At 37.0% G+C, this 19,993-nt stretch overlaps 1 protein-coding gene across 4 annotated transcripts in view; it reads right to left on the bottom strand.

The window, feature by feature from the left end:
• Hsd17b4 (hydroxysteroid 17-beta dehydrogenase 4) overlaps positions 1-19,770 on the bottom strand; it is a 77,734-nt gene extending 57,964 nt beyond the window's left edge. The window contains exons 1-9 of one of the 4 annotated variants that reach the window (XM_004836156.4): positions 19,183-19,316; positions 16,380-16,433; positions 12,757-12,820; positions 11,119-12,028; positions 5,097-5,204; positions 3,920-3,979; positions 2,870-2,891; positions 2,715-2,761; positions 419-503 (exon numbers count right to left, since the gene is read on the bottom strand). In XM_004836156.4, coding sequence (XP_004836213.1) covers positions 419-503; positions 2,715-2,761; positions 2,870-2,891; positions 3,920-3,979; positions 5,097-5,204; position 11,119 — 323 coding nt within the window. In that variant the 5' untranslated portion in view covers positions 11,120-12,028; positions 12,757-12,820; positions 16,380-16,433; positions 19,183-19,316. Of the gene's footprint in view, positions 1-418; positions 504-2,714; positions 2,762-2,869; positions 2,892-3,919; positions 3,980-5,096; positions 5,205-11,118; positions 12,029-12,756; positions 12,833-16,379; positions 16,434-19,182 lie in introns of those variants that run through there. The other 3 variants (XM_004836154.4, XM_087194672.1, XM_021238144.1) reach the window with 3 other exon arrangements.
• Between the last annotated feature and the right edge of the window lie 223 nt (positions 19,771-19,993).

A 19,993-nucleotide genomic window follows, 5' to 3' on the forward strand; every position in this document is an offset into this window, starting at 1 on the left:
TAATACATTCCAGTCCATATCAGTTCACAGGAAATAGCCACTGATCTCTCCCGAGCTGATCACTGGACACACAATTACACTTTGTTAGACAATACCATACATCTCGATCCTCAACGTTTGTACTACTTTCTAAAATGCAAAAAAACCCAGGAAAATCATTAATAATCAAAAATAGGAGGTAAGAAAGATATACAAAGCTATCTAGCTCAGCTAATCTGTGACTATAAATGACACCAATTTAATGAGTACCAAAACTACATTTTAAAAACATGAAGATGTTGTTCCCAATACCAAGCAATCATTTAATAACATCATATAATCTTTCTTCTTTGTGCACGCGTACACACACACACACACACACACGCGCGCGCGTGTGCGCACATCTGCAGTCCTCTTTGACAGCTGTGTGAAACTCTACCTGCCATAGTTCTGTTTCTTCATATGATCCCACGCTGCCCGGGTCACTTGAAATGAGCCACGCAAATGAACCCTGTGGACCAGATCTAAAACAAGAAGTCACTTTTATTATGCAAATAGGCAATGGCTTGTTCACCTATACAAAGATGTTCATTCTGTACCCAGTATTCAAAAATCAGCTACTGTTAACCATTCTGAGTGATCATTTTTGCTTTTGTTCCAATCATGCTTGCTACCAATCGCCAGTTTATACCCACACTACAACAGCTTTCCCTAAAATTTAGTTATTGCAGTCTCCATACATATCTAAATATAATGCTTATTTTTAATGCTTATTTATGTAAAAGCCAGCTAATATAGACACACAAGAATTTTACATATATATTGGCACTCACAACTAGTATTAATACATAATCACAAACCACACATTTTCTTGTCAAGAAATAGCTACACAATATTCGCTGTATCTCTACTTTTTACAAGTTTACAAATGAGTTGGAATGGGGATGAATAAGTGCCACCAGCCAAGCCTGAAGATGGCTTTCACCTCTTACCTCCTTCCTTTCTCCTCCCTGCTCCCTTTCTCCTCTATAAATTGAAGTCAAAACTCATATTGCAGACCCTGGATGGCACAGCTCCAGAAGACAGTTACATTGTATCCTTCGCATTCTCTATCACGAAACAATCACACTACTTTCGCCTAGGCCACATAGGTCAAGTAGCACTATTTTCCTTGCCTTCTCTTCCTGTTTGCTTTCCACTATAAATAACGAGGGCGTAGTCCTCCAACCAACCATTAGCTCCCACCCCTATGGTTCCACCTGATCCCAAACTTCAAGAATAATCTTGGTCTCTTCATCATTTCTTCTTCATCTCCCACCACTCTCCCTGGCTCCGGACCCTATGCTGTGCGGATTGCAGCAAGTAAGAATGCACAAAAGGCAAAAACTGAGAGGCTTGTTTTCAGAAATTTCAGTCATGAACAGTTAAGAAGTACTATTCAGATAGACAACTCTATAGATTTAATGTATTCTTTTAATTGTCAAATTTTTTTAGCCACTCTTATGTATTTTTCTTTCAATGTGGGGCTTCAATAAATATCATGTGCCTATCAGAAGAAAGTAAGAGTGAAAACAGCTACAAAATAAAACAAAAGGGTAGTCAGGAGTAGTGAGCTCAGCAGGATGGAATCAGGGAAGGAAACTCAGTCCCTACAGAGCTCTAAACTACCAACATAAGCCCCTTTACCAGCAAATCTAACTTCTTTTTTACTCATTATATGGGAAGAGGACACTAACAGTTCTTCTTCGATTAATTCTAAATCATAAGGATGTTTGGCTTCCTCTAAAAGGACTTGGGGAGACAGAAGCATGTACTATGAACAATGTCACAGTTATCTCAAGCTTGACCACTGTCTCACTTGTTACTGTTAGAATTAGTTGTGATGTTCAGTGAACATAAGGACAAAAAGAGTAGGAAAAATGAAAACAAAAAACCACAACTGTGATTATTTTTTTTCTATATCCTTTTATTGGTACATTTTAGGCGTACAATATAATAACATCCATCATTGGAGATATGCACCTTTACATACTCTCTTGGTTCTTATTATTTTCCCCCTTCCAGTGCCCTCCCTTCAACCCCTCCATCCCTCCCTATTTACAAAGACTTCGTTTCCTTTTTTTCATTTTCTCATAATAATTCCATTCCCTTCTTTCCTTTCCCCTATCCCTCTTGATTTATTTAAATTCAATCAGTCCAACATGGCAAAGGAAAATGGAAATCCTTATTTATTAGAAACTTCAAATATACATCCAGATTTTTGTCCTACCCTGTTCGCAGATCTCTATTACTTCCCATTTTTTGTGCCCTAGACACTCTCCCATGTTCTGCTCTGGTCTTAAAAAAAGAATGATACAGCTTGATAACATGTTAAAGGCAATCAGAAAGAGTTAACACTGTAAGAAAATGCTAACAATCTCTCAAGAAAAAAGAGAAACAAGCCACCACCGCCTGCCTGGAAAGCACAAGGTCCTGAATTCAATCCCCGGTACCAAAAAAAAAAAAAGAAAAAACAGAAACAAACTGAAAGAAAATCCTTTCTGCCAAATAATTTAAATTTTTTTAAGTTTATCAAATGTTAAAAAAATAGGCTACTTGCAACTATTCATTATTATCAGTATAGTGATTGTCATTTATACTAGCTGCAGCAAAAGAGGTTTCTTAAATATATGAAGGTATCAGACTTTTAAAGCCAAATAGGTATGTTCCACGGAGACGTATTAAAAATAACTTACCCCAGTCTTCATCACTTGTCCTACTAAAGGAACGGTCCCTCAGAATTCTAAAATAATGATATTAGAATTAGAATTTATTTAGAAAGGGGGGGAAATATACACTTACAAAAACAACTATATAAATTATATTAAAAATGAAAAAAGGAAATACTCACCCAGCATTGTTGACCACAACATCTACAATATAAAAAGATAACAGGTCACAAATATAAAAGCAAGCATATTAATCTGCATTTGCTTACAACTCACATTTTTTTCAAAATGGGTTTCTCCCATCCCCATGGTAAAGTAAATATAGTAAGAATACTATCAAAACAAAATTTTAAGAGCCAGGGATTTAGCTCAGTGGTTCCAACTCCTGCCTCGCAAACAGAAGGACCTGAATTCAATCCCCAGTACCAAAAAAAAAAAAAAAAATTTATACCTGTAACAAAAAGACTGATTCATAAAAGTACAAATATCACATTACATCAGTACCTTTTTCTCAAACATATATTTCCGTTTTCCCACCCCAATTATGTACTGAAATTCTACCAGGTTATATACAGAATTAGCTGTTGTTAGTTTCTGAGGACTCAGAACCATAAGTCATCCTGCACTCAAAATGAAAATTCACTAAGAAAATTAAAAGTTTAAAGATCTTTCCATGCCACTCAAAAGGCAAAAAGCTCAAAGAGAGACAAAGTTAGAAACTTGCCATATTTTGATTTATAATTGGCTCTCTCTGCAAAGAAAGCAACTATTTCTTTCAGATTAAACCACCATCTTGTGGCTGTTTTCTCCCTATGACCTCAGCCTTTATTGTCTCTGTCAAATGATATGAACACAGCTCTTATGAGTACGACCTAACTAGAAAAACAAATAGGCTCGACCAAACAAAAGAGTAAGGCATATATTCAATTTACAAAAAGTAATGTCTTTTAGACTGTAAATATATTAGGCTATCCATGATAATTTTTCCCTCTAGAAATTCATTAACCTTTAGTAAGAATGTGTGCGAGTAAACCAGGACGATTATCTAGAGAAATATGCACTAAACAGTGTATTTGGAACACTTCTTAATAATGTAGATTTTACTATATATAATTCACCTTATTTAATTTGTAAGCTATCAGATCATAAAAGTAAAAAAGGTAAATTGAAAAATATTTCATTAGGAAAGCAGGAGGTGCTCTTTTAGGACCATAAATGAAAAGAAATATCACCTATTCTACCAAAAGCATCCAGTGCTTCCTTCACAACCTTCTCTCCCGCTTCCACTGAATCTGAAGGGAAGAGAAAATAGTAAGAAAAGTCAGTAATCACCTCATAAATGACTAAATTCTGTTTATCAGACCATATGATTGATACTATTCACCCAACAGATTTCCAAGAAATACACATTTATAATAAAGGCACATAATAAAACATAGATGGTTTAATGTTACCAAAGAAATTAAGCCCTAGACAATTTTTTAACCTACAAAAAAATGAGGGATGAGGGAGATAAATACTTGAAAAATACTAACTAAAGCAGCACTGTCCAATATAACTTTCTGTGAGAATGGAAACTTCCTATATCCACACGGTTCAATATGGTAACCACTAACCATGTATGGCTATTGAGTATTCAAAATGTTTTAAAAAATTAAACGTTCAATTTGTCTAGAGTAATCTCATTGATGAGTCCACAGCCAAATGTGCTGTTAGGATATGGGGCCTGGTTAGTAGAAGTGGGCAGTTGGAGGATATATCTCCCTCCCAGCTCATCCCTCATTCTCTACTTCCTGGCTACCATGAGGTAAGCAGCTTTCTTCAGCTATGGCTTTCCACCGTGCCATTACTGCCTTGGAGCTAGGCAATGATGGACTGAATTCCCTAAAATTGGGACCCAAGTTAAACCTCTCCTACTGTAAGTTGTGGATGCCAGATATTTTGTCCCAGCAATAGGGAAGCTATGTAATACCAGCTGTGACTACTTGTGCAGAATAGAATTTGGAGACTGGTACAGGAAGAGGGCATTACACTTCTTACATTGTATTGCTTTGTCTTTTAAAAAGAATTTAAGATCATTCTACAGAAACATGTAAGACCTTTTAACTGAAACAGGTCTTTTAAGAACAAGAACATAGCATATCTAGAATAATTTACTGAATATATCATATGTTCATTAATAAAAATACTGAACAACTAAACACAGCAAAAGTTAGAATTATGAAATAATCTATATCAAATTTTTTTAAATTCTCAGGTAAAATATGTAGCTAAAGAGCTTTGGCAGAATTAGACAAAATCTAACATCATATTACACTGGAATGCTGGGGTAGTTTCACAAAGATTATTATGTGAGCAACTGCGTAAGGTGAAGGAAAATAAACAGCATAGTTTTTTCAAATACCATACCATAGTTGGCCACTGCTTTTCCACCTTTCCTTCTTATTTCTTCAACAACTTTATCAGCTGCTAAGGAGCCTTTACCAACTCCCTTGAAATCCCCTCCTAAATCATTCACTGCAATGCAATAGGAAGCAAACAACAATTAATTCCTAGACCTTAAAAAAATTAGCAATGAAATTCTAATTACTAATTTATTTTTTCAATCATCTGTCTAATCCCCTCCTACCCTATCCCCATTTTACTAAACATTCCATAAGGTAGGTATTTTCAAATCATACTCTGTTTTTTATCATAAACAGCAGAAATACTTAAATATAGGTTCATGTCATGAAATTTTAACTCTGCAAGGTTCTTCCTCTTTTAAAAAAAAAAAGATGGTTCAACTGCTTTTCAGCAAAAAGAAAGAAGAAAACAATGTGAAAATCACTTCAAGATTAAATATGCAACAAGACAATATAATAGTTTGGGGGGCTAAAAGTAGAACAGTGATTACTAGGAGGCAAAGAGGGGTGAAGTGAAAGAAATGTGTTTTGATATGCTCTAGGCATGCTGTATGTATGGAAATATCACCTGAATCCATTAATATGTGCAATTAATGTTAATTTTTAAAAATTAAAAACAAAGTTAATGATATAGCAATTCCACTTCCATTTTTTATCCAAAATAGAAATGAGAAGAAAAAAAATTGTAGATCTCTTCAAATACTAGAGAGATGATATTAGCACTCCAACATTCATTATAGCACTGTTCACCATAGCTAAGGTGTGGAAAGAACCTAATGTCCATTGATAGATGAATAAAAAAGAGGATAACCTTGACGAATGCTAAGTGAAATAAGATAGTCACAAAAAGACAAACCCTGCATGATACCATTCACATCCAGTATCTAAAATAGTTCAAACACACAGAAGCAAATATAGAATGGTAGTTGCTAAGCAGTGGTGCCGCCACCTGCCTCACAAGTGCAAGGACCTGAGTTTGATTGATGGTACAAAAAAAAAGAATGGTAGTTGCTAAGAACTGAGGAGAGGTTAAAAATGAGTTGCTAACTAATGGGTATAAAGTTTCAATATGCAAGATGAACAAGTTACAGAGATCTACTATACAACACTGTGCCTATACCAATACTGTATTATAAACTTAAAATTTATTACAAGGATAGATCTTACATTGTGTTCTTACTATAAGAAAATTTAGAAAGAGGTTATTAGCATACAATGTAACATATATTCTCCATGTGAGGAAAATTTTGTTTACAGAATAGTGATAAAACATGCACATGCATGATTTTAACTTATCAGGCAAAAAAGAACACTTGAAATTTTCATAAAATAAACTGTTTCATGGAGAATTAAAGAAATAAAAACTTATTAAAAGAGATCAAAAATTACACACAGGGCCGGGGAATTAGCTCAGTGGTTCCGCTGTCTGCCTTGCAAGCACAAGGTCCCAAGTTCGATCCCCGGTACCAAAAAAAAAAAAAAAAATTACATACAGATGTGTGTTCAGTTAACTAATTTAAGACATCCCTTGAGCTTTCCATGTTTAACCACACATAATGCCTCCCTATATCCAATTAGATGGATACTAAGATTAATTGTGCATTTACTGTTTTTAAGAAAATCTACACTGGGGCACAGAAGTGCTTACATAGTAAGTATGATGCTTGCCCTAAGAGATTCTAATGTATTGAAAGTTAAGTGTTTTATAACCAAGTAATGCATAGATTTTAGCATAAACTACCTATCAAAGCCAATATAACTAACAAAGAAAAATTAAGAAAGTTATTTACATAATAATTCAAGACAAAATTATAAAACATGCAAAAACTAATGAAAAAATATTGGATCAATAACAAATAACTGGGAAAATGTAACATTTAAGAAAAACACTTGCCACAAAGAATCTGCATACCAAAGTGGCCATTTTTGTTTATTGCATAGATTCTGAGGACTACAACAATAAATATTACTAATCAATAAATGATATGACAGTATATACTAAAATTTCAATATTCATGATTGGGGAAAAAAGAAGATCTTTTTCTGAAGAAAAATTTTTTGAGGTTTTTCTAGCTGGTTTTTATTTTTTAATTGAAGTGAGGGTACAAAGTGGGTTAGGTTGGTTCAGAAGGTAAAGGATGATACAGAGAAAAAAAATACAACACCTAGCCACACTTAAAACCCACAATGGCAAATGTGTTTTCACTTTTTTTTTTTTTTAAGGAAGTGAGTTTTTCAGTAGAATGAGATATATTTTTCCTAAAAGTGTATTAACTGAAAATAAAAATTCTGCAAAGACACAAAATAACATTTTGTGTGTGTTTTACATTTTCCTTCAAGTGATGAAATAGTAAATTCTCAAATGACTAAATTACTATTAACTGTTCACTTCCATGCAATTACTGTATTCAAATGACAGGAAACAATCAGTTTTTTTAAAATCAAGATTTTAAAACAATTGGCTAGTAGTCTTTTATGCAGTCAAATACTCTAACCCTGAGTATAACTCTTTTATGACTTTTTAAATAAGCATAGGAAATTTCAAAATCAAATTGGCAAGTACATTATTGAAGTGAAAAACTGTTCAATTTTGCAATAAAATACTACCCCCAAGTGGAAATTTCACAAAGTACAACCAAACAGGTAGATACTGAAGCCTGGATAAATAATCTGTTGGGGACAATAATATGTAAACAGTATCAGAATAGAATTATTCAAAACAAGTTTGTACATTAGACAGTACTAAATTAATCCCTGATCCATTCAATCATCCCACTATCGCCAGAGCTATAAATCATGGGGATTACTACCAAAAAAGCACTGGTTTCCAGCTCAAGGGCTTGGATAGCAACAATGTTAAAAAGAACTCTTGCAGTTATGGAAAATACATCCGCACTATATGACACTGTTATCACTTCAAGGTATGACTAAAATTACAGTAATAATAACAGTATCATCAACTCACACTAATAGGTGTTTAATTCACATTTTCGATGAGCCAATAGGTACACTGATGCATTTAATCTTTATACAGCTTTTTAAGAGATTGGCAGTAACTGTTCCTACCTGCACAAGTGAAAAAAGTTTGGAAAACGACTGGGTCCTAACCCCAACTCCTATAGACTAATATGAAATGGCAAAATTTAGCCTACAACCTGGACCTACTATTTTACCATTCTGCTCCTCTAATGCTATAGGCAACTTTTTTTTTATTTTAAAAAGAACATAATCATTCCACTCAGGAAAAATAAAATCACATCAGAAGGTATAGAGAAACCAGATACTCCATGCAAATAAGTTGTATACATGGTAAATTATGATAGCTAAGGAAAAAGTATTTTTAGGTGAAGCCATCAAAGTATTCCAAAGTGTGATATATTTGTAAATTCTCCATATAAGATCCAACTCATAGCCAAGAAAGTTTTTTTATTATTTTTTAAAAATCTTCCCCTATTTTTGCCATTTTTTTTAAAGTAGTGGCTTGAATATTAAATACTAATAGAAACTTTTTCCTAAAAATCTACCCTAAAGTTTGAGTAAATAAAATTATATTGGAAATGTAGTGATCCAGGGAATTCCAAAATATACTTGGATCCTAGAAAAAGTATTCTGTAAGTAGATAAATGGACACCTAAATGTGAAGTACCAAATTATCCAAATTATTTTTAAGCATCGCCTAAAAAGAGACCCATATGTTTGTGAGAATGCCTGTTTCCCCCACATTACAGTACTATTACTCTTTTCAGTAAGACAAATACTTGTAACTATAAATTGTAGCTCACTGATTTAATTTACATTTCTCTGAGCACTAATAAAGTAAGATTTTATTTTCATAGGCATATTGACCATTTACATTTCTTACTGTTTTTCCTATTTTGTTTTATCTGGGTGTTTGTCTTTCTGATATATTTATAAATGTCCTTTATATGTAAAGATATGAACACTGTTTTTCAGTGTTTTATTACACAGACCAGATTAAGTATTCTCTTTAATAATTCTATTTGCTGTATAGTTTGTTTTGAGAGCGGCTAATTTCTTGTTCTCTCTGTCCTTCACTCTAGCATTCTTTAACTACTGGCTCCAAATATTAAGAAATATGCTTTGGATCTCCTGGTATCAGGACTACTAAACTAGCTAAAGGGATATAACTTACCTTTCCACAAAAAAAAAGGTGAACCAAACCCAGTACTATCCCCATAAAACTGTCCTCTTCCTCAGTGTCACTTCTCTACTGATAAGAGTTCTTCTAGTTACTCGTTCTTACTCATTCTCTTTTCCCATTTCTGAAAAGCACAGGCCCTGAGACATCCCATCTTGTCACCAACTTCATTAGGACTCTTTGAGATGCTTATGGAGTTCCCACTCTGGATCCAGCATTGTGCTGGGTGCTTAGGGGTCTTCTTTCTATGTAGTAAGGAGCTGCCAGTTCTTTTAAAGAATTTGCTATCCTCATTTCTTTCCCTTTCTATCTTTTTGTGCCTAGCTGACTGGAGTTGCCTCCCAGGTCATCTTTTGTTTCCAATCTTAACCTGTCTGCAGACTGCTGCTGAGGTAAGGCACTCTTCATGATATGTCAGTACCTTGCTCAAATACTTTGTAGTCTGTCTTCACTTTAATCCTTTAATTTACCACAAGCAGGCAGTTCTTTTTGTCACAGTATATACAGCAATTTTTTTTTCCAGTTTGGTTTTTGAGACAGTCTTGCTATGTATCCCAGGCTGGCTCTGAATTTGCATCCTCCTGCCTCAGCCTCTAGAGTGCTGGGATTCTAGGCATGCAACACCACAACCAACTATATATCAACTTTTAACTTCTCACCTACGTACAAAGAGTAATAATGTTATAATACTTTATAAAGTGCTTTATAATTACCTATATTAATTTTCATACACATCAATTCAAGGATTTGTCACCAACTAAATTATATCATTACCAATGACATATCAAAAATTGCTTTTTATTTCCAAAGTAAAATGGTGCTTCCAATCCTACACAATCAGGAAAACTTTCATATGTAGTGATTATGTGATATCTTTATACTGAGTAATCCAAGAGGTATAACAGACAATATTACATCATGAATACATTTATGTTTTTTAATAATGCTTTTAAGGAAATTAACTACGTAAACTCAAAAAGAATTTTATTACCCTTGCTCCTACCTAAATCTCTCCCAGAGGCACCTGCTGTTAACCATTTATTTCTTGAACTGTAACCAGGCATTCCTATTTTTTATCCTTGATGCATTTTCTCTCATGTAGCAAAAAAATATTACAATTCATTTCAAGGATGGGGATATAGCTCTGTGGTAGAGCATGTCCCTAGCATGTGTGAGGTCCTGGGTTCAATGCTCAATATTGCCCATCCCCCAAAAAATAATCATTTCACTGGGGAAAAGGTATTAGCTCCATTGTAGAGTATATGCTTAGCATGTACGCACAAGGCCAGAGTCAATCCCTAGCACCAAAAAACAAAACTCAAAACAAAAACTCATTTCACTGATTACAGAGCTGTGATATCAATGGAAATTCTTTTTACCTGTATTATCTTTATATTGTGACTATCAAAAAGTATTTTTTAATACATGTGCAACAATACTATTACAGAGGGAGAAATTTAACAAGATGTTACATCAGAAAAAGACAGGCATACTGGATGTATAGGCTAATAGTTGTTGAGGACCTTCTCAGGTTTACCCTTAAACTACTTGCCAGCCAAAGAAACAGGAAAACACAGGTTGTCATACTGTCTTTACTCTTTGGTAGAAAGATTCATGAGGAATCTTTTTCCAGAATAACCATATCTAAATATCTGAAGGACTCCAAAATGTGGTAGTTTAGAAAGCAGTGCCTTGAATTAGGTCCCTTTGTCCACTTGTACTAGGTATGACAAAATACCACAGACTGTGTGATTTCATAAACAACAGAAGATTATTTCTTGCAGTTCTGGCATTAGTCCATGGGAATGTAAGACTCAACAATGTCAGCCATTGTGTAACTGCAGCACAGAAAAAAAGTCACTCTTACTTCATAGATTGGGATGTCCAAAAATTATTGTTGGTGACGGCTGTTCTCTGCTTCCAAGATGCAGCCTTGTTGCCACATGCTCCAGAGTGGAGAAATGCTGTTACCTCACATAGCAGAATGAAAGAAAGGGCAAGAAGGTGATTCAACCTTGATCCTTTTATGCAGGTGCTAATTCCCTCCAAAGGCTGCACCTCCTAATACTGTTACAGTGGGGATTAAGTTTCCATATGAATTTTGGCAGGAATACCATTATTCAAAGCTCCTGCAATCTCTTTCCTCTCATCTTGCTTTGGTTCCCTTCACTGACCTGACCTCATGCTGGCCAGCCACAAGCGCCTTATCCACAAGGGCTTTTTCCACAAGGGCCTTCTTGGTATGAAACACACCAAGTCAGCTCCTACTTCAGCTGTTCTTTTGGTCAGAAACTCTCAGGCTCCAGATCTCTAGGTACACTCCTTCACTTCCTGCAGGTCTTGCTCAAGTCATCCTTCAGCATTTTCTAACCTGCTCATTCTAACTTTTTCTCCATAGCATTCCTATTACATTTTAAATAATACATATTTTATGGTCTCTCTACTGTCCCCCCTAAAAGTTCCATAAAAGTAAGGATCTGGTCTAATTCCCACTGTAATCTTCTAGCACCCAGAACAGTACATACCACATAACAGACACTCAAGAAATACTTTTTTGGACGAATAAATGAATCCAACTGATGCTATGTCCATTAACTTTATGACATTTTTTTAAAATTAGGCTTTAAAAGTGATAAATAGTAACAGTAATTCAAAGGTTTCCCCCGTAACCTGTGTTGGTGATCATCATGAAGACACTGAGGGGAGATGTGGATGTTGCACATATGGCTCATTCATTGTGAGCTGGAATCCACACGTGCTTTCTTCTGATCTTTCTCCTAGTGTTATGTAAGTTTAAGATACTCAATCAAACAGCAAAAATTCCTGATTACTAAGCAAAATATGCTTCTACTCACAGAGAATACACTGGTGCCTAAAGCAGCCCTTTTTCTTTAAGCATCAACAGGAGAAACATGTTTTAAATAAGGGGACCGGGTGGCCCCTGAGGAACCAAGACCTCAGGTTCACTGATGAACTGATTTATGCAGTTCTTGAGCACAGTGCCTGGTACATGGTGAATGGGAGGAATAGTTTCATCCCTTCCCCTTTACAAAAGTGTCTAATTTTTATGTAATTTAATCTCACCATAATTCTAGCAGATAGGGGAAAAAGCTACAAATACAGAAGTCATATAATTAGGCAACAGAGCCAGGATTTGAACCCTAACCTAATTCCAAGGATGATCAATAGACATTCCCCGCTGGCATCACCATTCAGCTGGCAACATCGCACAGCAGTTTCAAATACAGATTGGCAACAGTCAATGGGAATGGCAGACTGGGCATTGCCAGCTATTATGTAACTGCAGCACAGAAAAACATCATGTCAATCTTACTTCACAGATGATAATTTAATTTACCCAAAGATGTTACTTCAGGTCAGAGTACAAAACTTTCTGCCTTTCTTACAAATAACGTGTTCTTGCTGGAACATTTGTAACATGGAATGCCTTGCATTCGTGCCCTCAAGATAAAACTTGCTTCTCAAATAACTGGGCATGGCTCACCTTCTGAGGAAAGTTCAAAACTATTCAATTTTCAGTAGCCACTTCAGATATATGCAAACCATGCCTGAAAGATGTAATTTATGCAAAATCAAATGTCACTCTTTAGAATGTTATGTTCCCTTTTGCCCAAATAGTAGCACCATTTCAGATAGGAGCTGCACCTTCAGCCAGGATCCTGAAATTGGAAAGACACAGCACAGCCACAATTAGAAGCTGAATGGTTAATGTGATTAGATCAGGGTATCATGGCACACAACTTCCTCTAATCCCAGCCCTGGAGGCTGACACAGGAGGATTCCAAGAGACCAACCTAAGCAACTTATGGAGACCATGTCTCAAAATAAAAGTAAAAAGGGGCCGGGGATTTAGCTCAGTGGTTCTGCCACCTGCTTTGCAAGTGCAAGGTCCCAAGTTCAATCCCTGGTACCAAAACAACTATAAAAATAAAAACTCATTTTAGGGCTGGGGATTTAGCTCAGTGGTTCTGGGGCCTGCCCCACAAGCACAAGGTCCCGAGTTCGATCTCCAGTACCAAAAACAAGAACAAGGGCCATGGATTTAGCTCAGTGGTTCCACCACCTGACTCGCAAGCACAAGGACTGGAGTTCGATCCCAGGTACCAAAAAAAAATATACTGGAGCAAAGAGGAAGGGGAAGTGGGAGGGGTAGGGGAAAGGAAAGAAGGGAATGGAATTAATATGAGAAAATGAAAAAATGGAAACAGTCTTTGTAAATAGGGAGGGATGGAGGGGTTGAAGGGAGGGCAAGGGGATGGGGATGGGGAAAAAATAACCAAGAGAGATTACGTAAAGGTGCAAATCTCCAATGATGAATGTCATTATAGTGTATACCTAAAATGTACCAACAAAATTAATTTAAAAAAAAATAAAAAGACCTGGAGATGCAGCTTAGTGCAAAGGCCCCAAGTTCGATCTCCAGTAAAGGGAAAAAAACAAAAGAGCTACAGTAGAGTCATGGTGATTAGGGAAGAAGAACGCAATGCCTTAGTGGCCTACAAAGTTCAGAGGTAAAACTCAGACTACACAGGAATAGGAAGCATCTATTAAAAGTTCTACAGATTCAGTTTCAGCTGGGCATAGTGGCACACACCTAAAATACCAGCCAACTGGGATGCTGAGGCAGAAAGATGGCAAGTTCAAAAACAGCCTGACCAACTAAGTGAGATCCTCCTGTCACATAATAAAATCAAAAGGTCTGGGGATACAGCTGAGAGGTAAAGCACCTTTAGGCTTAATTCCATACCATTAAAAAAAAAGTTTGAGTCCTGCCCTTCAACACCAAACTAAATCTTGGTCTTCAGCCAAATTTAGCAAATATTTTTTTCTGCCTTCTTGGACTTTTAGTGAGGATTTGCTGTAATAACAACTTTATCATGAGGTAATCAGAGAATAAACAGACACATTGTTCCTGTACATTTTCATCTGAATTTAACAAATTCAAATATAAAAACAAAGAAAATCTGGTACACACAAACATACATGGTTAAGAAAATTTTTATGACACAACCTTTAAACTTTGTATCTTTGTCAAAACAAAAGAAAAAAAATAGAAATATATTCAATCTCAGAAAAAGATCAAACAAGATCCTTGTACTTACAAAAACTGAGTAGAAAAGATATGGTATAAAATATTTTTGGAAATATCTGACACAAAGATCTGAAGTACATCATCCCTATTCAAATATTACAATGTCAAAATCTGTCCTTGAGGGCCAGGGATAGCTCAGTGGTGCCGCCGCCTGCCTCACAAGCACAAGGTCCAGAGTTCGATCGCCAGTATCAAAAAAAAAAAAAAAATTTGTCCTTGCCATAAGAAGCCAATTGGATCAGCAGATAGTGGCTTAAAGAACACCCAAAGGCTCCATGTCCCTTTCATAAAGCTGTATCTCCACACAGGGGAGAAAAGGATCTCCAATGTGCTGACTGCGTGCAGAAATATTCTCTCCTTATACCTGTCTCTACAACCAATTGAAGGAAATTTGCTTCTCTGTTCTCCTTAGTAAGATGTGGGAAAGCTGTAAATAGGTCATTGTAGACAGAAAATTTCACCACAGGAAAGATGCTAATAAAATATTAGGTCCTAAGATTTGCCCTACACCCCCCAGCACTTAACACTAATTCAGTTATTCCCTATAAAGGCTTGGATATGGACAAACTGATTGTGTTCACACCAACTGCCAAATAATCAGGCCAGTTTCAAGATTACTAAAGTCCAACCTTTGGGATTTTTCAATACAGTAGCTTCAACTGACACTTCCACCATAACATTGTAACTCTATAGCTAAATCTTGGAAGCAGCCTATGTGTCACCAACAGATGAATGAATAAAGAAAATGTATTTACACACAATAGAGTACTACTCTGCCATAAAGAAGGATAAACTTGAGTCATTTATACGAAAATGGATGCACCTTGAGACCATAATGTTATGTGAAATAAATCAGACACACAAGGTTAAATATTGCATGTTTTTTCTCATATGAAAAACCCAAAATATGTATAAAGAGCAAAATAAAAGACAGACAATAGGACATAATAAAATAGATCTTTCACAAGAACCAAGAAATGGAGAGAGGGGCTGGGAATGAAAGAAAATAAGATGGGGGCGGGGGGGGGCTGGGCTGGGGGTGTAGCTCAGTGGTGCTGCACCTGCCTGGCAAGTCCAAGGTCCTGAGTTCAATCCCTGGTACCAAAAAAAAAGTGGCGGGGGAGGGGGGATTGTAACGTGCTGTGTACACATACCATAGTCCTACTAGGAATGTGATCATTACCTACTACAAATATGCACCCAAAAAAACATCAATGAAGGGGTCCAGAGATGGAGGGAGGAAGAGAGATAAGGGGAACAGGACAAATAGAGAACTACATTGTGTCATGTACATGTATCAACTCCCACAATGAATGTAATCATTACATACTACAAACATGTAGCAATTAAAAAAACTCATATAACTGACCTCAAATTAAATTTAAATTTTTTAAAAGCTTTTAATTGAAAAAAAATTGATGAAAGAGATAAGAAACCCATTCTTCTGATTCCCTGACTCCAAACTTTAAATTTTAAAACTCCAATTATTTCTTCCATTTATCAATGAATTTACAGATTCTTCTTTCATCCTGCATCAATAGATGTGTTCTATCTCAAGAATGTACAGCCCACAGTACTAAAGTCAAGAATTCCCTTTTATATAACGAATGCTTACTTCTCTTTATCAAATCTATTAAATTAGAAATTCTATAAAACTAGTTTACTTTAAAAAATTTAAAAGTCAACCTTAAAAAGAGTCAGCCTTAAGGGGGTAAAAAATTTGCTAGCAAAAGTAAAAACTGATCATGAAATTAAACTTTGACAAAGTATTTACAGACAAAAGTAGCTCTTGAAGACTGTATTTTAGTTATCAGATGTTGATTAAAAAGAAAAATATGCTGAGTGTGGAGGCACATGCCTGTAATCCCAGCACTTGGGAGGGTGAGGCAGGAGGATTCCCACGAGTTTGAGGCCAGTCTAGGCTAACAGAATTCAAGGCCAGCCTGAATTACATAGCAAGATGCTCTCAAAAAACAAAACAAACAAAAAATCGAAAGAAAAATACATCAACTTACCAATAACTGATGCTCCTCTTTCTGCAAAAGCCAGGGCATAGACTCGGCCCAATCCTAAAAAAAAAAAAAAAAAAAGGTCAAAGGAAATGTCAGCATAATTATTTTGCCCCACTCAACTCAATCACCATTTTCAAATAAGTGACCAATTACTTACAGTACAATACTAGTCTTCATTGGTACTCCCAATTCTACTCCATCTCTTCTGCTTACAGAGATTAGAAAGTTTAAAACTACATTTTTCCACCTATTCTACCTATCATTTCCTACTATTCCACCTACCTGCTAGAATGCTAGACGTGAACAGGGTTCCACTATCAGAGTTCCATAAAACTTAAGACAGTGCAAATGAGGCAGAAACCATCTTACTGTAATTCTGACTATTACTGTTGGTTAAGAAACTGATTTTCTTGAAATTCCTAGGTATTAAAAAACAGTAGAAGGGCTGGCAATTTAGCTCAGTGGTGCCACCGCCTGCCTCACAAGCTCAGGGTCCCAAGTTTGATCCCCAGTACCAAAAAAAAAAAACAATAGCGGTAACTTACTGATTCAGCTTCTTAAACCATAGATGGAAGCTTTCATACCTCACCTTTCTGATATTCTGTGACCAGCTGGGCTGTGAGAGCACGCCAATGATAACCTCAAAGGTATTGGGTCCTCTAACCAATGTTCCAAAGAGGACCTGCCTAAAACCTAATTTGCTATATTAATTTCCTGCTTACCTATCTAGTGAATTTTGTATCCTGCTTTGAACCTTGGCTATACAATTAACAAATACAAAAACAATTTAATGCCCCAAGCTATGAAGTGTACAATATACACTCAAAAAGGTGTATGTACACATATATGTAACTTTGATATATGTTTTATAATAATATGCCATAATTTAGAATACCTGAGGATGAATACGTGACACTAACAATTAGTGGTTACTTTTGGGGAATAGAACCATTTGGCTAACAACCAGGTTAAAAGACTTTTGTATTGTTTTAAAATGTGTACATCTTAAAATTTAATTGATAAATTTCACTGATAACTTCTATTGATAATTTCAATCAATTAATAAATAACTATACAAATAACAGAGATAGAAAGATAACAAGTTCAAGTTTCACGTGGACAACTTAGCAAGACCCTGTCTCAAAAAAAAACAAAAGGCTGCAGGTATAGCTTGGAGGTAGACCACTTGCCCAGCATGTTCAATCCCCAGCACACAAGGAAGAAAAAGAATTAAAAAGTGAGACAGATAAATTATCACTGAGATGGATAAATTATTAGGCTTTCCCTCCAAAAAATCCAAAATATAAGTTTTCCAAACTAGAAGCTATCAGCAAATAATTTATTTTAGTATTTCACCCACTCTGAATGGATAAAAAAGAACTCAGCAAATTTATGAACAGGTGCTAATGTCATAATTATCTAGTCTACAACTCATTAATGTTCCACCATGTCAATTTGGTGGACTGCAATTAGCACTTATTAAGAGAGAAGAGAGAATTTCAGAGCATGTTAAATTTACTATGTACTGGGTCATGAACTTATTTTGAATACCGAGAAGGTGTGTGTGATACATATATGTAAGCGTGTATGTGTGCGTGTGTACTTGGTCCTGATATGAAACATACATACTGTCAGTCACTGTCAAAAGAAGTTAAAACATCCTTTCCTCAAAAGCAAAGTGTAAACAAAATGTTTTCTCAAAAACTTCAGTAGAATGAATATAGCTATGGGTAATAGCCACCAATTAATAGTCAAACGATCTTCTGAAAGGCAGCCTTAAGGATTCATTTTATCAGTAGAGCTGTAAAAGTATACAGGAGTCAGCTGACAGAATTCCACTGCTGGTGACTTTTAATATGTAATTCAAATTCATGTATTAAGGCCCTCAGGTATAGTGCATGAAGTTAGGATCCCTGCACTTGGAGGTTCCACTAGTGGGAAACTAGTGTAAAAATCTCACTGCAGAGCATCTATGCGGGTATGAGTGTTTTAACGTTTTGTCTTTTAGAAAGGGGATTATTTCACATAACAATTCACCATTTTGGTTCTCTTGAAATACGGGGAAACATGGGGAAATATGGCAACTTGCTCATTGGCTGCCCCACTTCAGAAATGTCTCTGCTCTCCAGTTCTTCACCCTTACCAATCCATTCCAGTTTATTCCTCTATCATCTACCTCACTCACCCCTGCATATATTTGCCTTTATCGCCTCTACCAAGACACTTGTGGACTTTTGAGAATAGCGCACGGTTTGCTAAGCACACATTACAGACTTCAAGAAAGAAGGCTTTTATCGGATAGGTACCCTCTGGAAAGGCCTTCTCAAGAACTTAAAAACCTTTGACAGAGGAAAAGAAACACTGCATGAATGACTTTTCACAGCAGCAGGGCTGAGATCTTGACTCAAGTGAATTCCAAGCTCTGAGAGAGTTTTCAGGCCTTTAAGAGACCTGACAGGCCTAAGTCTCAGGGCAGAAGAATGACGATCCGTGCTCTCAAAGAGCCAAGATGAACTTTTAACCAGTTTTCCAACCAGCAGCCGCCCGGCCTCTGCCCTGCAGGACTTGGACCTCAGGACACTCTACAGGGTCCGAGGGAGAGAGGCTGCCCCTGCCTCTGGATGGGCAGGAGCTTCTGACCCCGGTCTCCATTCAGACCAGACCAGCCCTCCCAGCTGTCCTCTCCCGCCGGTCCCTGAACCACGCGCGTCGCGGGGACCGGAGCTGCAGCCGCCCGGTGCCCCCCCCCCCCCAAAGGGGCCCGCAAGGAGCGAGGCGCGAGCTGGCCCCCGGCTCCAGGGCTCACCTCTCCCCGCGCCGGTGATCAGCACGACGCGCCCGTGGAACTGCAGCGGCGAGTCCATGACCTCGGCAGGCAAGTCCAACGCTCTCTAAGCCAAGGGCGCCGCAGGAGGGGAGTTACGGACCAGGCGAGAAGGGACGGGGCGGGGCGGGCCGCGGACTCCTGGGAGGAAAACTGGCGATTGTTTTCCAAGTGCGCCTGCCTAGAGTCGCGTGGACCCCTGGGAAACGTAGTCCTCCGTCAGCTCGTTCTCTGAGAGAATCTGGCCAAAAGGCTTGGTTCTGAGCGGTCTTTCTGCTGCCACAGAAGTAGGAGCTGCCACCAAATGTGTAGCAAATGGTTGACTCGGCTTCTTCGTTCGTCTATTCCCCTGTGGTTTTGTCATTCATTCAAGAGAGGTTTTCTGGGTTTTGGTACAGGCCTAGGGAAGTAGCACAACGCCCCAATCCGTGAGGGGTTTTCAAATACAGCCTCTAAGAAGGAAAGTTCCTTGCAGTGATCGCAAAGACTCTTCAGAATGTAATCGTGGTAGCTCCTTCATGAAAATCATCTGGGAACTATCCTGAGTCCTAGACTGGACTTCCACCTCTGACTTCCTGAAATAGAATCACAGGGAACAAAAACAACAACAAAAAAAGTTTTAACAAGTCTCAAGTGTTCCCCCGAGAGTTTTTGAGAACAGTCATCGAGTGTCATTCATTCATTCAATATTTACTGAGTATCTACTAGATTTTAGACACAAGTTTACAGATAATTGATAAGGTCTTTGAAGCTACTCCAAGTCAGGGGGTAAATTTTCAATGATAATGCATCC

Source organism: Heterocephalus glaber, unplaced genomic scaffold (genome assembly GCF_053883595.1).
Source record: "Heterocephalus glaber isolate CG9 unplaced genomic scaffold, H.glaber_assembly_v1.0 deba00001606, whole genome shotgun sequence".
Lineage (NCBI taxonomy): Eukaryota > Metazoa > Chordata > Mammalia > Rodentia > Bathyergidae > Heterocephalus > Heterocephalus glaber.